The sequence below is a fragment of the Dysidea avara genome, chromosome 7, assembly GCF_963678975.1.
Source record: "Dysidea avara chromosome 7, odDysAvar1.4, whole genome shotgun sequence".
NCBI classification, from domain to species: domain Eukaryota; kingdom Metazoa; phylum Porifera; class Demospongiae; order Dictyoceratida; family Dysideidae; genus Dysidea; species Dysidea avara.
In genome coordinates this window covers 34,497,151-34,517,979 of record NC_089278.1, presented here as the reverse complement: position 1 = coordinate 34,517,979, position 20,829 = coordinate 34,497,151, and the positions used below count along the sequence as shown (strand labels likewise).

General features: G+C 38.3%; 3 protein-coding genes across 3 annotated transcripts; 1 reads left to right on the top strand and 2 right to left on the bottom strand.

The window, feature by feature from the left end:
* The first annotated feature begins 30 nt into the window (after positions 1–30).
* LOC136261806 (uncharacterized) lies at positions 31–17,257 on the top strand. The gene is made up of 3 exons (XM_066055870.1): positions 31–112; positions 14,220–17,023; positions 17,083–17,257. Exons 2-3 carry the CDS (start codon positions 14,221–14,223, stop codon positions 17,097–17,099), a joined length of 2,820 nt encoding a protein of 939 aa, XP_065911942.1. The 5' UTR covers positions 31–112; position 14,220; the 3' UTR covers positions 17,100–17,257.
* LOC136261728 (uncharacterized) lies at positions 6,381–11,125 on the bottom strand. Its single transcript, XM_066055774.1, has 11 exons — positions 10,668–11,125; positions 9,479–10,611; positions 9,262–9,423; positions 9,121–9,207; positions 8,792–9,074; positions 8,100–8,531; positions 7,910–8,053; positions 7,303–7,860; positions 7,047–7,248; positions 6,705–6,998; positions 6,381–6,647 (listed from the first exon to the last, which is right to left on the bottom strand). Exons 1-8 carry the CDS (start codon positions 10,993–10,995, stop codon positions 7,679–7,681), a joined length of 2,751 nt encoding a protein of 916 aa, XP_065911846.1. The 5' UTR covers positions 10,996–11,125; the 3' UTR covers positions 6,381–6,647; positions 6,705–6,998; positions 7,047–7,248; positions 7,303–7,678.
* Positions 7,043–7,630, bottom strand: LOC136261729 (uncharacterized; the record flags this gene model as incomplete). Its single annotated transcript, XM_066055775.1, has 2 exons — positions 7,043–7,411; positions 7,454–7,630. Coding segments are annotated over 2 exons (546 nt in total), but the record flags the coding sequence as incomplete, so codon positions are not given.
* Positions 17,258–20,829: the final 3,572 nt, after the last annotated feature.

Sequence of the window (20,829 nt, the reverse complement as noted above, 5' to 3'; positions counted from 1 at the left end):
TATTAGCGCGGGCCCGGACTTCTGAGGACTCTGCTAGTCAATGTTTGAGTCGTGTTCAGCGTTCAGTACTTCAGCCTTATATGTAGTGATATCACCAGATAAGACGAAACGAGTGAGTATTGCAGTGAAGTTGTATGCTCTTTTATCTGTCATAAAGTACGCAGTTACGTATTTACACTGTCTAACAAATTGCAATTGTGTGTGCAAGATTGGTAGGAAGAGAATAATTTGAGGACCTAGCTGTTATTAATAACTGTATAATTATATGGTTGTGTGACATGGATAGTGAGAACAGTTATATTCCTGTTGAGTGTTGAGAACCCGTGACCTACGCATGGATCAAGCCTGACCTTTCACACGCTTATAGGGCGTGGCCCTTAATTCTTCTGCGTGGGTAAAACCAGAACAGCCTTTAGAAGTCGTTAATGCTGTTCAACCCATTCCGTTGTCTGTTATCATGATAATAATCACAGGAAAAATTTGAGATTCTCATTGTGGGAATTGTAACAGGAATATGGGGAAATGGAACAATTTCCCATATTGTATTCCCATCATCTATGTGTGATTACCTTAAAAGGATGCCACCTTTGGAGGTCATATTTACTTGTATTTATCTTTATTTACCTGTACTTAATGTATGTCTGTATATATAGGTCCCAAAGCTGGCATCCCATCTTTGGAATATGATTTTCCCATATGGGAAATTATTCCATTTCCCCGCATTCCTACTATAATTCCCACAATGGGAATTGTAAATTTTTTCCTGTGGTTAATATCAGCATCACTGCCTAATGGATTTGAATGCTTGCTGACCACATAGTTGATATTTCTTTCTTGGTCTGATGCCACCCCTTTGCTAAATCTAGTGCCTGGAATCACACATCCCATATCAGTTCTAAGAATTCAGTTAGTCAGCATGCGTAGCCATTTGATATGTAAAGTCATAACCCTGTAATATACAAACACCATTGCCAAAATTTGTATTTGACGTATGAGTAGTTAGACCACATAAACTTAATAGTTTCTTGTCCCCACCCACATGGCCGTTTTTCTTATCTCATTAAGGATTTTGTTACACCACTGGTAGCTGAGTGCAGCTATCCAGCACCTTCTAAAGTTGGTACCTTGCTAGAGCAGTCTAAGAAAACTGCATTCTGAGTCATTTTAGCTAGCTAATTCAGCTATTTAGTTAGTAAAAGTTAAAATAAAAATCCACCCTCCCACACTGCTGTTTTGAGTACAGGAGGATGAGAAACTAATAATTAAGTTTAGGTGGCCTGGACATCATTGATATACATTAATTGGCTAGCATGGAATTTCGGATGGGGTTTACAGCAGGAGCTGGCAAAAGGAAGGGGCACACAAAGGCTACCGTACGCAAGGAAATTTTGACGTCAAAAAAATTGACGAATTCAGACTTCAGTAGATTTGACGAATAAAATGTTGACGAAAATGAAGAAATTTTAGGCAAAACCTGGACTTTTAAGGGCGCTTATAAACATTTGACGAATTTAAATTTGACGAATTAAACCGATTCATCAAATTCGTCAAATTTTTTTGACGTCAAAATTTCCTTGCGTACGGTATATTGTAGGTGATTGGGGAGAGCAGATTCTCGTGTTAGTTGTTGTATTTTGTAAGTAGCAATGATCACTCCTTAGTAGGTTGAATTTTGTCATTATGGCCTTTGATGATGGTTGTGAAGTGTTTAAAAGGCTATGAAAGTCTTGACAACAGCAACACGATAATTATTTTTAGAGGTGCTTATTACATACGAAGGTGCTAGGTAACAGTTTGACAGCTGTTTTAACTTTGCTTTCAAGTGAGTTTGCAATAAATGGTAGTAATATGCAGTTTTCATGAGTTATATAAATTGATTTTGGTCTGACATTCAAGGCATATTGTATTTTCTATCAAAAGAAGTAGCTATGGCACAGAGTGAGGGGGGGCGCTATGGCACAGAGTGAGGGGGGGCGTTTGCCCCAAATGCCCCATCCTGGATCCGCCATTGGTTTAGTTTATCAGAGTCCTTGATGAAATGTTCATTGGGTGATATACAACATTTTGTACAGCAACCAATGAAAAAGAGAGGACATAGCCTTGTATGGCAAATGTAAACACCAGGTACACAATGAACGAAACCAACTTATTTGCATAATTCTGCTTTGAGATAAATACGTAAAAATACATGCTACATATATAATTTTATGTGTCACTTCAGTAAATGGTGAAGGAAGACTCGAATTAAAATATCTAATATACCAATGGATTCCCCTCTTCATGGAGAGTAAGAATATCATTGTTTCATATTTTTAATATAAAGCAAACATGAGTTATGTGTGTTTGTTTATGCTGCAGTAAAAAGTAGCTTTATTGTCGCCGTTTCGAAGTTGGAACAACCTTCTTGCTTAATACGTAGCATGAGTGTATTTAGGCCAAAATCTATACCTTGATGAATGCCCCAGTTCATGGTGAGTAGAGTAACTTAAGTCCCAACTCTATAGCCCGTTGCACTCAAGACTTATGATCGATTAACAAGCGCCTGTAATTTTTTCCCATATAGGCACTGTACAAATCCATTGTTTTTGCTCTTCTTGTTCTTTATACCCAAAGCCAACTGTAAACTGGCTTTGAGGTTTGTTATTACCCAATTCACTGTTCTTATCTACAGATGCAATGAATGAAGATTATATACAACAAACTAGTGCTCTAAAAATGCCTACCAAACCCAATTTTTACACTGATAAAATTTTGTGCTTGCTTGTTCATGGTTGTAATATACATGTAGTGCCTGTATTTGTTTGCAGTGGTATTTTGTAACAAAGTAAATTGCTTCCAAGTTAGGTATACATGATATATACTATTTGTCTAATAAGATTTCGCAGTGACTGTTCTATTAGGGTATCTTGATGTTTCATGCAAAATGTGATAAGTTGCATTTTTACAAAGCAAATCCTGTACCTTCTATGCTATAATACAGTTTACAACCTGTTGTCACAAGCTTTATTACTTATTATGATGATTATAATAATGATGACAATAGGCACAAGTAGGTCTCACCTCACTCACCTTATGTAATGCTGTTTTCATCACCAATATGATGGTTTCTCTCTCTAATAGTAGTATACTACCCTACCAATCTGTACCAAAATGGCTATAATATCGGCTTTGATTTGATAGAATGCTATAGAGAAGTTGCAATAGTATTGTATATTTGATTACTCTAATAGAACACGCTGATAATGTTCTAAATTTTCCATTGGTAGATCTATGAAATTATGAACTTTTACTATTGAGTAGATTTTAGTTAAAATTTTCATTTATAAAGTAGAAATTAAGTGAGGTGATCAGCCATGATAGCAAGATAGCAGCGGTTCAGTGGTTAAGGGTTTGGGTGTTCAGTATGGAGGTCTCTGGTTCAAACACTGATAAGTTTTTTTGGTAATTTTCGTGCACTTTTTTTTACCCCGTGGTGATTGTTCTATTAAAGTATTTCAACCAGTTACTTGGTTTTTGCCTTGTAACTCTATAGCTGTCAATGTGATTTCTTTTAAACCACAAAAGGTTTGAGCTATGATGGTTATCCTATGCTCATACTGATTCTTAAGTTATTTCCATAAGTTGTTTATCCTATAGGCATGATAATTTGGCTTTTTTGCTGCAAATAATCGTCCATAGTTCTATAACCATTAATCAAATTTGCACCAATCTTGGTACATTATTGTACCTCAATATTTTGTACCTCAATACATTTTAAAAGTGTACCAAAGCTCAAGAAAATCGAGGTATGCATTTGCATTTTATAGTGGTTTTTGTAAAGTGTGCAAAAAGAATAATCTAAGCGAAAAAGAAAGGGAAAAAAAAGAAATTAAGCCAAATTTTGAAGGCTCATATTTCACAATTTCGTTAGGCAATCTTGCTCAAATTTATTATGTGTGGTGCTGAAGGTGGAGGACATTTACAGTATAAAGATGATTCCAATTTGAGAAGGAACCACAGACCTATGTATGCATGAAAATTGCATTTTGTTTCTTCTGTAAATATACTCATGGTGTGGCACGCTGGCTTTCTTGGACGCACAACACACTAACATGTGTCTTGACTATTTAGTTTCATAATTACATAGGATTCACACAAATAGCTAGCAGTCTTCAACGATTCCATAGTAAAGGAAATAAAAGACAAGTAAAACAGAAGCCGGCTTTGGGGCTTGCAATTACAAAATGAAGCATAAAATTGATTCATATTAGTATCTTTTTTTTCACCCTGTCCTTTTTGGAGGGCCACACCCTTTTTCACAGCTTGGCTGTTTTGGTATATATGTAGTTCTCTACCAAGTGTGCCCTCCTCATGTGTGATCAGATACATGCAGACAAACAATTTCTCAGGAGACTATCCATAGCAAGCCTGTAACGGGTTGTGTAACAATGTGTAATGTGCTTGATTTAAAAAAACAATAATGCATCAGTATAATGATGTATGGAAAGGTCACAAAAATGGTTGTGAATATATTGAGTAGTTACATCACAAGGGCGTAGCAAGGTGATAAATCACAAGGGGCCACACAAGTGATACTGGCGTTACAGTTTTGAGGGCTTAAAATAGTATGCTCCCCATACTACAGGCATACGAAGTATTCCTGTATTAGGGGGTCTGATGCTCCCCCCCCCCCCCCCCAACCCAGATGCTCAGAGCTTGAATTTTAAACACTTATTGAATGAAAATTTCATTCAAGATGCACTTCTGAAATGGGTAGTTCCCTCAACACTGGCACTCGCATTGGCTAATAGCAGTAGCTAGACGCTTGGGTAGGTGATGTGAAAGTAGTTTCATGAGAATTTATGAGTTCGTCAGCCTCACTTTCAGTTTCACTTTCATACTCAGGAGATTCTGCCTCAGCAGCATCCTGCTGCTCTGTTGAGGATTCACCATTGGCACTCGCAGAGTGACAGCACAAGTCTTCTTGGATATTCACTTCTTATTGTTTTACAGTATTTGGACATTACGTACTACTCCGATCCAGCTTGTTTCAGTACTTTTTATTGTAGCACTGTACATTGTCCCTACTCTAATTTAAAACTCCTAATTTTTCTTATACTTGTGTGTGTGTGAAGTTGTCTTGCAAGCTCATGACCACTAAATAGCCTGCTTTTCACAAAACCAGTCACAATATTTTAAAAGTTAATCACAGCACTATTATACCACATTATGACTCATAAAATAACAACTGATCAGTGGACGTGGCTCTACATAAGCCTGCAGACAATAATGGACATGGATTTGTGCATACCTGCAGACTGATGAATGGGTGTGACTACCATATGTCTACAGACAGTAATTTGCATAAGTGGGCGTGGCTCACGAAAGAAGCAGGGTTACACCAGGGGGGGGTAGGTCATGATGCGTTATGATGCGTGCTGATGTGCTTTTGGCCGCATGATAAACGCGAGATAAAAATGGCGGACAGCGAAGACCTTGCTGTGCATTTCGTGCCCAAGGAGTTTCGACCTGGCGACGGTTCTAACGATGAAGATGATGAAGTTTGAGTGAATTCAATTGGAGATCCGTTTATGTATGTCATACCGAGTTTTGATGTGCTTGCGGTGGAATTAAGGCAAATTCCAATCAGTGGTTACAGCAAAATAAACGGGGAAGAAAAACACATGGATTTGTTTATAAGAAATGATGATTCCCTCTGCAGGGCATACCCTAGCTTGATGGTCATAAAGGATTTCACTATAATCGAGGTAAGTATGGCTATTAACATGAATACAATATTAATAAAATTTTATAGGAAAGAGAATTCCAAGTTAGTGTTGATACATCTGGCTTGAATCTTCCTGCTCAAGGCGTGATGGTTGTGTGGAAGTGGGAATGGCAAGATGATATTGACCATGTTTCAGAGACATCATCAGAGGGTATTACTGCTATCAACCCGGATATTGAAAGCTGCTGTGACGAAGATGAGGATAACAAAGAGGATGATGGGTCCAATGACGGTGATGACTCAAGAACACACACAGTAACTTCAAGTGTATTGGAACTACACATCATGTGGATGCCCAAGACACTTTGTGTAGAGCTAGCAGATTGCTTAACAAAAGTGAACATGTTCCAGTCAACATAATTCCTGAACCAGATAACCCTTATGACAGTAAAGCCATTGCTTTTAAGTGTTTTGTTGATGGAGCTTGGAATAGGATCGGCTACATAGTCAAGGAAGCATTAGAAAGTGTGCATTCTGCACGTGACCAAAGAAGGATCGCAGCAGTTGAATTTTCCTGGATCAAATACTTAATAACCTGGCCTAGATCTGGACCTGGCTATTATGCCGGTATCAACATTACAATTTATGGACAGTGGCCAGTTGTAGTTGTCAATTGTGCAAGCACCAGATAAGTTTTCATGATTAACAAACATGATATTAAACATAAGAATGGTCCAATAAATGAACTGGTCCACCAGGTGGTGGAGGTAGTTCTAATGGCAAATTATGAAATTTTGGCCTGACTGCTAAACTCCCTCTTACAGGCATAGTAGCACGACGAGGTGCAAAGGCACTTGGCTGCTCTCTCCTTGGAACTCTCTTTTTCGCTGGCGGTTTTGAAGCTGTGGTATCAAAACATGGCAAATTCCCTTCGTAGTACCTAAGTGTAACAATAAAACAATATTTGGGTCTAGATATCTTAATTGTAATATAGTACCTAGAATGAGCAGAAGTGTAGTAATAAAATGGTAGATCAGGGTCCAGGCGTTTTGTAAATTCCCCGTACACTTTACGAAGGTTGAATTTTACTTGTTTTGATGTAAAATTCTGCCCAATGTTGTCCCTCATCATTGAGAAAAAGCACTCAACATCGTCCGTGGTAGAGGCTCTGGGATGTTCTTTATTTCTGTTACCACACATCACCTCTCTTCTGTGCCATTCCCGTCCTTCAATATTGGTGATCATAGCTACAAGTGTTTCCTTAGAAAAACCCAATATATTGTTTATGTTTCTGTAAATGATTACTGTCAAATACCTACATTTTATTCTGTACATTTACCTGTTGACCTCCAATAAACTGAAATCGTACTCTTCCTGGTGCCACGGCATGAGCTCATTGAGTATCATGTTATACAACTGGTAGTTGTACTTGGATCGCTCCCTTTCTTTAAGACCACGTTCATCATTTGCTCTTCTCCAATACCTTAGGGTCTTTATGTAGTTAGCCTCGAACTGGTATCCTTTGCCAACCATAAATCTCTCTAGGTCAGGATTAAATAGACGTTCAGCGTCCACGACTGACTGTTTTCGTGAACTGGTCAATGCTGGATAGGTCAGATTGGATGCTGGATCTTGCAGAGCTTCTACGTATCTTTCCAGCTTCAACTGGTTGGGACCACCGCTCCGGGTATGGTTGGCAATTCTCTATGGGCTATGTATCAAGTTATGACATGTATTTTTGTTTACCTTGAGAAGATGGGCATCATCTTCTCGCTCATAAAAAACTCGATTAGTGTCCGGGTGTGTTTCAGGGACATACATATAAGTTTGAAATGGTATTTCTTTTGAATTGTATTCCCTCACAGTTTTTGAAAACTCAAACTGTGCCAATACTGATTTGAGCTTGTCCTCAAAAGATTCAGTTTTACCTGCCACATTTTACTGTCACTGCACACCTATATTTGGTATGCACTATTCACCTTGCTTCCAATTGCAATATGTATAGCCATTCGGCACAGTACTCCCACGTAAACGGTCAACAACAACTTCCATTGTAACATGTTGGTTCATCCTCCATTCCCACATCTCATTTAGGGTATCACTAGGAACAACCACATCATCGTGTTCAGTTGTTATTGTACCATTGGCAAGTCCTATGTAAAAATTATAATTGCTGCAAACTTACAAAAGTTTCATACTAACTTCTAGGAGTCAGCATTGCTAGTAACCTTTTACGAGACAACTTGCTGTATTTATTGCAGACATCACAACGAATCTGAAGCACAGAAAGGGGACGCGTGTACCCCTTTGTGCGCAGGTAATTGAATTCTCCGTCACTAACAAACCCTAGAGAAAATAATGAAAATTGTGACATAGCAACCATTAAACATACCAGAACCTTTCATCCCATATTGTGTCATTTGTCTACATAATGCTGACACTAGATTACGTATATCCTTCTCCTTAAGGCCAGCATAAGGAACACACTGCACAGGTACAGCATATGGCTTCCTGTTACACTGTTCTGCACTGATCATTAATACAAATACGTGACTGGCTGGTACTCTTTTAAAGTGCTCTACTCTCTTGACAAACTGCAGCAACCTTGACCGAATAGAGGTTAATTTGTTTGGAACATTATGCAGCTGAAATAAGTCAGCAGTACAATGTTCGATGCAAGCATGAATGTCTCCACAAATTCCACGTCCTTCACTAAATATCCACTTCAGTTCTTCTACATCCCAAGAAAGATTAAACATAGTTTGATCTGTTCTGCTACCATCCTTTAGTTTTTCTTCATATGCAGTGTTCGCTGTTTGTAATTCTGTAAATGTGCTGATTTTAATTTAGGAAATAAAACACTGTATAGCTGGATATGTTCAAGGGTATTTAAATGTCACATTCTTTGCAACATTGACAACAAATTTTGCAAAATATGTAGGTTAAACAAACGGCCAGGAATGTGTAGCAACAAGACCAGTGGAAAAAAATCTGTAAAAATAACCACTCAAGGTGCATTAGCAAGCTTCGCTAAAACAATACTCCGGTGTAAATATCCAGCTATACAATAGTACAGATACATACCTTGGGAAACAAACTTCAGCTCATTTTTTATGACATCCAATTCATGACTAAGGTCAGACTTTGTTTCTACCAGTGACTTATGTAGGCCAACACTGTCAATTGCCTCCATTCTTAGCTTATATCTATTGTACTCTTGTTGCAACTTCCCATCATTCAAGTCAACGTCTCCTGACCATTCACCAGAAGTCGACTGCCATAGACCCTTAACAATGTCAGTTCCGTCCCCTTTCAACCACCAGTGTACACCTGGATTTATCTTAGCTACTTTCTCAAGCACCATTGTCTGTAATATAAAATGTAGGACATGTATCAACTGTCTATAAGCACACCTGAATGTTTGTCCCTATTGTAAAGTCACCATATTCAACACTCCGCCGGAGTGTGCGTTCCGAGATAGCAGGGATGTTCACTAACGCCTTAAAGAGTTGAATAAGCAATTTAATAATTACGCGTGAAATAAGTATATATACCTTGCTTGGTTCCTTTGTTATTGCACTCTCATTTGACTGTGCTTCTGACTGTGCTATAGACACATAACTCCACATAGGACCACTAAATATGCGACACCATTTTGTCCCAAACAAATTATACATTGTTTCCAGCCATAGCCGATAGTCTGGTGGGCACTTTAGCTGAGTATACATAGACAACAATGTGATCACAAATAACAGCAGTGAATTAACTCACTTCATTGACATGTTCAGCATTAAAGAAGTTGATAGTGTGTTCAATCAAACCCATTGGCATACGCTTGGCTGGTAGAAGAGAGTCTGATTCATCAGCTCTCATAGATCCAAGCGCCCGTGCTAATAAATATATTACATTAGCTCGATTGCAGTCTAGAAGATGCACCATTCCAGCAGCTGCTAACTCAAGGAAATCTGAAGGTACCTTAATGTTGTGTTTTTCTTGCATAGCCTTGCAAAACAACTGTGAAAGAACTGTAAACTTTTGCTCCAGTGGAAGTGTCTCGTTCCACAAGTGTTGGACATTAGATGTAGATACTGGTGATGGTTGATGTGAAACATCCATTACTGAGACTGAGGTTTGGTAACCCAATGGTGGCAGTGTGATTGGTAAGTATGTCGAAACTAGTTGAGAATGAGTAGGCAATAAACATGGTACCTGAGATTGACCGAATAGTGCAGTTATCGATGACGGTATAACCTGTGGCAATGTAACTGATAAATGATGTGGCATTGTCGTCACACAGATTGGTGGACGATGTGCTGTTGTCACTACACAGGATAGTGGACGATGAGGTGTTGTCACTACACAGGATAGTGGACGATGAGGTGTTGTCACTACACAGGTTGGTGGACAATGAGGTGTTGTCACTACACAGGTTGGTGGATGATAAGGTGTTGCCGTTACACAGGTTGGTGGACGATAAGGTGTTGCCGTTACACAGGTTGGTGGACGATAAGGTGTTGCCGTTACACAGGTTGGTGGACGATAAGGTGTTGCCATTACACAGGTTGGTGGACGATAAGGTGTTGCCGTTACACAGGTTGGTGGATGATGTGCTGTTGTCCTTACACAGGTTGGTGGATGATGAGGTGTTGTTGTAAAACAGGTTAGTGGGCGATGAGGTGTTGTCATTATACAAGTCAGCTGAGGTTGACTAGGTGACTGGGATATCAATGGCAATATAGGTGGTGGACAATCAGTTGGCGTAAATGTCACTCGTGACTGGTTAACACTACACGACACACTTACTGTAGGCTGTACAAGTAATGATGGTGGCTGTTCAGACGAGCTATGCACAGGAGTAAAGAGATCTGCTGGCATAAGGCAAACCATTGTTCTGCACGATGATCCTATCAATGAAAATCATTTAAAAAGCAACAGTTTTATCAGTCATTGTAATACTTACCAGTGCGATGATGAATAGTTTTTGATTCTTGCTGAACAAAAGCAGCTGCTCGATTCCAATATTCCATGTGCTTGTGCATCACCTTTCCACCACTTTCTTGCCATACAAATCTTACAAGGGCACACTTCTCTGATTCAGACCACTTTATTGGGCATCCTTTATTCTGTACTCTAGGGACTTCTGCTGGAAACAACACTCTAGGATGAGTTCGACCTCTGATCCTTAAAACCCTATCACCCTTAGAGTTCGGGGTACCAATCTGGATATAGTTTAACATAGACGGCAGCATGTCTTCGTCGGAAATCCTCCCAGCGTTTCCTTCGGTCATATTTGGCCCTGTTCTCCGTGGTTCTTCTCGTACACGGAGTAGCTATAGAAGAGTTCCAATTATCGCACAATTCTTATTATCTTCCTTATTCGAATGGGTTAGATGGGGCTAGGTAGATTATATGATTAATAACGCAATGAAGATTCAGATCTCACCACAGGATTAGTTCAGCTCTCAACACACCAGACTATTAGATTAGTGGTCCAATGACTCAGTGGGGCGCCGCAATTATTTTTACGTATGATACGCGTCATGACCTACCCCCCCTGGGGTTACACTATAACGTGTAGTAACACGTCCACATTTAATTTAGCACGTGAGGTCATACCCGAATGATCTGTAAAGCGGGACCTGGATGATCCAACTCAGTTTAACATTGTTGCTAAATAAACTATGTTTGTGACTGTCTCTGGGAAAACCGGTCTTATCGCCCATTTAAAGTATCGAGAAACATTGGTTTTAAATATTCAGAGTGTTGTAGCTGGCCAATGGTGGTAGCTACGCATACCAAAATTTCACACGTTTTACAACAATTTCTTACCTTCCTGATCATCCACTGAAGAAGTTGTCAACAGCTAAGTTTCCCACCATTTTAGATAGTTTTTAAACTGAAGTTGACAGTATCAGGCGAGCTGCAAAAAGGGTGGAAGGTGGGCAAGATGGTGTTCAAAAATTGAAAAGGATCATGTTGGGATGAATTAGGCCAAGTTATGGGCCATTAAGGGCTCAGAACTGGCTAAAATGAATGGAAATTAACAGCACAGGTCATTGTCCAACATCACGGAGCTGTACAGCCACACACAGCCATCTCCTGGTTGGCCAGGGCTCCATCAAGCCCCCTGACTACTCATACAGTTCACCACTGTACTTTTAAAAAGCAGCCAGCAAAAGCAGGCCACTTTACTCTGGTCAACTGTGACAGTGAAACTTGATAGTGCATTCATTAAGCTTTGTGTTTGTGTAAAAAAATCAAACTTCCTGTCTTGGGTGATAAGAGCGCTTTTCGTAGATCCAGCTACATTTATTGACTTACACATTGCTATATTGTACTTTATGTGGGAGGATCAAATCGATGCTGCGTATCGTATTGTCCATACAGTACTAATCAACTGCATAAGTGTACTGTATGAGATATACAGTACGGTTATGCAGCTAATTGGGCAAATACAGCACACTTTGACAAATACAGTACAGTTATGCGGAGAATTTGTTTAAGGTAAACAACACTAAATCGCTAAAACCAGCCAAACTAATCCTACGAGTTCGTTCTATGGCTAGGAATAGATTGTATAAACACTAATGATCGTCTGATCACGAAATTTTTTAAACACGGCTCCACTAAGACAGCACGATTGATCATGTGCGTGACACTGTAAATTGCTAAAACTAGCCGAACTAATCGTATTAGTTCGTTCTATGGCTAGAAATAGATCAATTAAACACTTACTGATATCCTGATCACCGAAAATTGCAGCGGTTTGAGTACTAGAAAAAGTCACTCCGAGCCAGACGACCAGGAAATACAATATAACAGTTAAAGCACCACCTATGCTTGTGTGTATAAAAATTACAGAACTCGGGGGGATGTCTCAAGGCAAATACAGCACTCAGCTTCTCCTCATGCTGTATTAGCCTCCTGACATGCCCCCCCATGCTGTATTTTCCATACACACGCACGGCGGTACTTTAACTATAATATATAGTTTGTCGCGAGTTGCTCTCACTGATTGATATCAACGTAACAGCAAGTCATGTACGCGTGTGTTCAAATAATTTGGTACAACCGGTGACCTCATGATAGTTTGATGCAACTGGCGACCACGTGTATTCGAATAGTTTGATGCAATATACACTGGTAGATAGAAGCTATACTGTAGTCTATTAACACTCAGCGGTAGAACCTTGACTGATGGCCATGGTAAAGAAGTATAAAAGGTAAGACAATAGTGCAAGCATTGTATGTTTATCAATATACCAAAGGTTTTTTCTTAAGCGAACTAGAAACGTTTCTGCGAAAGAATTATGGCTGTAGCTGTATCTAGGTTTTCGCTACACTTGTCTGAAGGCATCAGGCAGGCAGGCAGGCAGTAGAAAATTCTGTCGTATAATTTTTTTTTATAGTTCTGTAGCAACTTGATGGAAACATTTCGAGTTGATCTGAAGACACTTTTGGGCTTGGTTTTACCCAACCAATACTGTCATGTCATTGTGAAGAAAAATCATGGCAGGTTTTTGGGTTATATTATATCACAGATCGCCCCCACACCTTCGATGTCCCTACTATAAACACAACACCTGGTGTTGAAGGGACTAAAATCGTGACTTGCAACAGCCAGTTGATATGTAAGTAGGTCAATTTGTAGTAATCACTACTTGTTGTGCTAACTGACACCTGTACTATAACTTCCTGCTGTACTACTGGATTAACTTATTGTTGTTGCAAAGGAAGAATACTACTTGTAAAGTAAGGGGGCCTGATACCTGTGGCCTCTTCTATTCCTACGCCCCTGCATTATGATTTCCTCAATATCACGCCACTGTTATTTTAGAAACCTGAGAATTTCACCTGTAAAGTGAGAGATGGACAGTCAGCGTTCACTTCCCCAGGTCCCCATTAAATGCAGCCGTGTCTTCATTAGAGGTGTGCGATGACAAATTTAGACATATCTCGATATTTCTTTTAAACTTATCTCGATTATTGAAACAATTATTTGTTGTAGTTAACTGTCAATATTTTAACCAGTGAAGTGAGCAAATTGCATTTGAAGAGTACAAAAAAGTGGAAAATGTTAGTTTTAACAATGTTTCCAAGTGGTAGGAGAGTTGGAGCCCCATAGGAGGTGTCTACACTATCAGATGTTCTTTGGTATACAAGTAATTTACAGAAGTTTACTGTTTATCTAGATAAATAAACCTGTCATCCTTATCTCGATAAGTCTTACGATATCTCGATAATCGGATATATTCAGATAATCGCACACCTCTAGTCTTCATTAGACTTTTTTGATTTAGTACACACTAGTTACTAAACTTATACATTACCACCAGTGGGATGTCTGTCTATGTATGTTTATATGAATGTACGTAGTGTAGTGTGTGTGTGTGTGCATGCGTACGTGCGTGCGTACACACACATGTGTGTGTGTGGTGTTTGTGTGTGCTTCAATATTGAGTGCAACGAGGCATACACAATAAACTTAATAACTCTTTTTTTTATTTGGTAGTATGATACACCAAATTGGTATCACCTGTTGGATTTTCTGCTGCATTGTATGTACTGTACAATGTATGGATGGAGACCTGAATTGTTCTAACAAGTCAATAACTGTTGATAACAGCTCTCATGATAAGACAGTATGCGATGAACATGATTGTACCTATAACTGTCCATCATTGTCACTTGCTTTACAATATCTCAACTACAGTTCACACATAGTGATCAATATTATTAATGAGGAGATAGTACTGAACATCCTCCAATCATCTAGTGATAATGTTCTCATCAACAGTACTCACAATCTCATTATTAGAGGATCCATTCCATTCAGTATAGTAACATGTGTTAATAGGTCCAGTATATCTTGTGTTAATTGTAGTAATGTAGTGATCCAGAATATCCATTGGGTTGGGTGTGGTAAATCTATACCAGAACACCTAATGCCTGCGGGAGTGTTCTTTCGTGAATCCTCAAATATTACAATACAAAATTGTGCATTCAGAAAATCCTCAGTTCATGCACTGGCACTGGCTACCCAAACTACTGTTAACATAGTATCATCATCGTTCATTGACAATCAGGGAAGTGCACTGTATGCTCTAGACTCTAACTTTAATCTCAGTGGAGAAATTGAGTTTAGAAATAATCAAGGTGTGAGTGGTGCAGCCATATTTTCTGATGGGTCGTACACAAACTGGTTAAATGCTAGCATTAATTTTACTAACAACAGTGTCAACACTTATGGCGGAGCTGTGTATGCTGGGGTCACTGCTACGTGCTATGACCCCAGACCTTTTGCATTCATTCAGAATCTTTTTAATTCCAATGTAACGTTTAACAATAACTATGCAGGGATCACAGGTAACAGTTGGTATTTTGAAACAGATGTAAACTGTGATAAGGATTGTCAGGTAACAAGTTTGTTTAAATATGTTGAAAACTTCACTTATCTTCCCAGTAATGATTTTAGAAAAGAAATTGGAACCACCGTATTTTACCTCAACTTGTTTGAACCTGCAGTATGCCATAACAAGAGCTGTACTATAAGTAAAAAAGATTTTATGCTCGGAGAGGAAATTATTGTCCCCACAAATGCAACTGGCTACTACAATGAAACAATTAGTGAGGTATCAAGATTTTTGATTAGTTGTGTAGACAACTGTGATGATTACAGTATTGGTGGTAGTGATGTTGTACTAGTTCAACAAAATATGCTTAGGGGCTTTCACATTAAAGGAAAGAGGGTTAAAGACAATAAACACAACCAAACAAGTGTCACTCTGCAGATTGTTACTGTTGGAAATGATGCATTAGCTTCTAACAGAGTTATGGCTCGTGTAAAATTGACAGTAACTTTGTCACCATGTAAGCCTGGCTTTGAGTATGATGATAAGAAAACAATATGCAAGTGCTATAACCAAATCAAAGTAGTGAAGTGTTCTGATGAAGCTACTGCTTCAATCAAACAAGGTTTCTGGTTTGGTACTGTAAATAGACAAGCCACTACAACATTTTGTCCCAACCAATATTGTGACTTTACATCTTGTGATGATTGCATCAGTTTCTGTAACATGCCTAAAAGTAGTGATGGTCAGTGCAGGGAGCACAGGACTGGAATTGCTTGTGGTAATTGCAAACTTGGTTATGTGTTGCCATTTGATTCTATTGTGTGTGTTGATAGTGATGAATGCTTTTCAGCGATGACGGTGTTGATAATAATTCTACTTGTGTTGTATTGGCTAGCAACGGTAGCATTGATTATGATCTTTATGAACTTCTCTTTTCCAATAGGATATACTTATGGAATTATTTATTTTTACAGCATCGTTGATCTGTTGTACTACAACCTTGCTAATTCAGAAATTTTATTCATCAAAATCATGTCAGGATTCGCTCGGCTGACTCCCAAGTTTCTAGGAACTCTATGTTTAACAAATGATGAAAATTGGAGTGGAATAGACCAACAGTTTTTTCATTATGTACATCCAATAGCTGTTTCATTGATTCTTTTAACACTTACCATAGCTGCACGATACTCAGTTAAACTATCTCACTATATTAGTCGCAGCATTGTTCGTGCCATTTGTCTGATTTTGTTGTTAGCTTATACATCTGTGGCGTCAACTTCTCTCAAGCTTTTACAGCCACTGTTTTTTAATGACATTGATGAAGCATACACATACTCTTCCCCTGACAATAGGTATTTTCATGGCCGCCATGCATTCTATGGTGTTGTAGCTCTTGTGCTTGGAGTGGTAGTAGTAATTGGGTTTCCACTTGCGTTGTTGCTCGAGCCATTTGTAAGCAGTAAGATTTATTTTGCCAGGTTAAAGCCAATTCTTGACCAGTTCCAAGGATGTTACAAGGACAAGTGTCGTCACTTTGCTGGCTACTACCTACTGTGCAGACTTTTCATAATGATTGTTGTGTTTACTTCTCGTAGTTACTATGTGACACTGTTCATCATTAGATTAGTGTGTATCATCATTGCTATGATCCATGGATGGGTATTACCCTATAGAAGTAAACTATTAAATGGACTTGACCTAGTGATCTTACTAACAGCTGTCTTTGTCATTGGACATAACACTAGTTATTTGCCCGACTCATTTGATGGTGTAGTGTACATAGGACTGGTGATCTTTCCTTTGATATGCTTCATTGGGTTTGGACTGGCTTCTCCTATTCTTAAGACAGTGATGGCTATCAAACAGAAGAAATCCTCCATGGTGGCCTTGGAGTATGAATCATTACTAGAAAGTAGGAGTGCTATTAATGATGATTTCTTGGATAGTCGAGATGACTCAACAGGTGTGTAAGATAACTGTAATACTGTCTTTGGTGATTGTATGATTGCTTTTTGTTTTCAGGAAACACCAGTGAATAGTGCAGATTACATGCAGTATGTATGAAGTCTGGTGTGATCACAGCTCTTAGTATATTCACAGCGTTTTTTTCAATAATGCATTTTGTATAACTGTTTAATGTGTTAATTACTATACTGTGTTGTAAGTTGTATGCTTTAGAAGATAACCCACCTCAGTTAAGAGTATGCTGCAGATAAGACTGTAGAATGTAAAGTTTAACATTATTTGCAGTTTAAAAATTATTTCACTTCATTGACTACATACAAGTTATCACTACTGCTTTTACATATAGACCATCAATGTAATTATGTCACATATAAATGTTAGTTGGAAGTACACCAAAGATGTAAACTGTTACGATATGCTGTCCTACCATGAGATTGACAAGTTTAAGGGCAAACAGGTCAAAAATTAGAATTACTGTACACTGAATAAACAAGGTAAAGAGAAGCCAAAGAAAGTGCTGCTTTCCTTATCCCTATTCTCTTAACATGCAGTGTGGGGATACAGTAAAATGACATTACACAGTGAAGTTTGAATGATACAGCAGATGCCATTCTGGGGTCTGGGGTCATCTTCCCCAGGAATATTATAGACTATAGAAAGCCTATTGTGACATTTTACTGTTCTTATTGTGTTTTTACAGATGAATTATTAACTACAGCTTATTGAAAGAAATATTTACAATATATCTGTTAGTGCTTGACTGCTCTGTTAGAGTAGTTAGATTTTATGCTACAAGCAGTGACCAATAACAATGGGGGTGTGGCATCCCTTCTAAAAATGGTCCAAATGCTTTAAAAAACCTTCAGAAAAATGGTGCTTTTATTCGCTTCATAATAATTTCCTCAAATTTTGATGCTAATTTACTCTACTATAAAGCACACACACAATCCAATCATGTAGCATTTACCTATTAATATATATTTGCTGATTCTAGAACTACAATTGTCACTGACATGCATAAAATTTAATGGTATTACACCTGTACCAAGAGCATCAGCTCACCACTTCATTTATTTGCTGATGACTGTGCTTTACAGAGTTATTAATAGCATAAAGGATTTTCAAGAAGACTTGTCTCAAGTTTAGTGTTAGTAGCTAAATGTGTTACTTATTGCACAAGACCTTTGACACCAGTTACCCTGACTACATATATACTTATTCTGAACAACATAGCTACCTACTTACATACATACTTGGGCACACAGAACTAGGCATGAGGCTATTATGCTCCAAAAATTGAGCATTATGCTTTTGAGCAGTGCTCAGAAAATCACCTATTATGCTTTTGAGAATTGCCCATTATTCCCAAAATTATGCTACCATAATGCCAGTTTATTGCTGTACCAGACCATTTTTATTGATGTTTAAACTTCCAATAGTCTTGCTGGTTGCTGTATTAGAGTATTTCGTTTCAATGTGATTGCTTTATTATAGTAAATAATATTCAGTGACTGTTCTATTAGAGTTTCTGACTGCTCTATTAGAGTATCTCGATCTTTTTTTAACGGAATTGTGCAATCTGAAGATTTTCCTACTGTTAAAGCTTTATAATCACCTGAAAATGCTAGCATAATTCCTGATTCCCACACATACCTATTATGCCCGAAATTATGCCGGCATAATCGCCGCATCCCTACACAGAACACACTAGGAAATTGAGTAATTGTAGGCAAAGACTATAGACGGGTTGCCTTTTTAAGGCGTGGTCGTTTTGCCGTAAATTTTCCACATACTTTCCGAGTTCGCTAAGTCAAAAATGTATTACGGCTATTGGAGAAAATGAACGTTTCGGTTAACTTTAGCAAGCAAGAGTTAGCCAGCCTTCAGAACAGAAAGTATGTTATAGAGAAAGGTTCGAGCTATAACATATCCAGCGTGTAAGGTGAAGGCTGTGCGAGAAGATGATTTTCTCTCAATCTCGGGTTTTTGGAAAGCGATAAAACTCGCTGAAAACATTCTTTGTAAGACTTTGCTACTACTTAGAATGATAGACTGGATGATTTTAACTCACCTTGTACCTTTGAAGAATCAAAAACGTTTGTCAAACTATTTAAAAAAATGGGTTTTTTGTTGACTTCTTGACCAACATTGTAATCATGCGTAAAACGGAAAGTCGCGTTTTCTTGCGTTACACAAGGGACACGCCCTAAATAGGCAACCCGTCTATACCACTAATACATTAGTAGATAAACATAATAATAAAGACATGATTGGTCCAAACCCCAAGTGAATTTCTAATAGGTATATACCATGACAGACAAATGTTATATCCATGTGGTCATGACATGCATGCAGGGTTAACTAGTAGCTACAAGGTGAAGATGTATACAAACATTCACAAATAATTATACCTGAGGAACAAGTGTTAGTCCTGTAGGTCCAGTGTGTTCATCCCAATCTGGTTTCCAAATTTCCGTTACATGTACAGTGGGTCTTGGGCAGGGCCGCCCACAGGGGGGGGCAACTGGGGCATTTTTCCCCGGGCCCCAACCTGAAAGGGGCCCCAGGAGGCCCCATGAAGGGCCCCCTGAATACCTGTTTAAAAGATCGATATACTCTAATAGAGCAGTCAGATCTAAATACTCTAATAGAGCAGTCATAGTATTCTTCAGAGGAGCAGTGTAGCAAGCTTATAGATAAGGAGATATGGTTGGTGCTGGGTAGTTATTGTCATTGCCAGCAGGTTGTGACCTTTTTTTTTTTTTTTTTTTTTTTTTTTTTTGGTCTTCACCTTACAACTTGGGTGAAGGGCCCCACTTTAACTCTTTGCCCTGGGCCCCTTAATTTCTCTGGGCGGCCCTGGTCTTGGGACATGCTCCCACTGGGGAAATTATACATTCTGAGATAGAATTTGATAACAATTTTCACCATAAAAATCTTGAAAGCTGACATTTTAAATGAATTTTAGGAATTGATTGATACAAGCTGCTTTTGCTTGCTTCTGCTGGTATATAGTATCAGGAACAGGCTAAAAAGTTAAGATGTGGAGCTGTGTGAAATTTGAAACATACAACAGACATAGATATGGATGTGATTCTGGGGGCATGCTCCAAGGAAAAATTTCAGCTCTGATATGTGAATTTTACTGTGTTGGTACAGGTAAACTAAGCAAAATTAAAACTACTACAAATTGTGACTGTTCTTTTAGGGTAGTTGTCTGTTCTATAAGAGTATTAATATTTGGACTATTTGGTACCTTTGCAAATCAATGCAAAATTCCTGAATATAATTGACCAGTTCTGGAAACTTCAGAAACCCTGCCCCTGCTGTATTAATACAGTTTTGAAAACATTAACACTCCTATTAAGGATGAATGTAATAATGAAAGTTGCATTGTGAAGCCATCAATTCAGCATTACAATTGCACTAAATAGATTATCACAAAGGTGTCACGTTATATATACTATAAAAGATGTTTTTTTGCTTGTGTTCAGTAATGCTTGCACATTTATACACATGTAACGATATAACCTACAGAATTAAAACATGGTACATACTGTATTATGTGTATACAGTTTGCATCAGAAGTATATTATGGTAAGTAAATGTACAATGTTCAGTTCAGATGTTAAGTAGATCACTATACATGTGCACATGTTTTTAGCAAAAGTTTCTCAAGAAAACAAATCATTTGTTTGCCGTACACATCACATGGATGTTTGGTTATTTAGTGGCAGACAAAAATATAATTATGTGACTGGATTTGTGAAAAAGGTGTCTTCAACACAGATACAGTTTACCAAC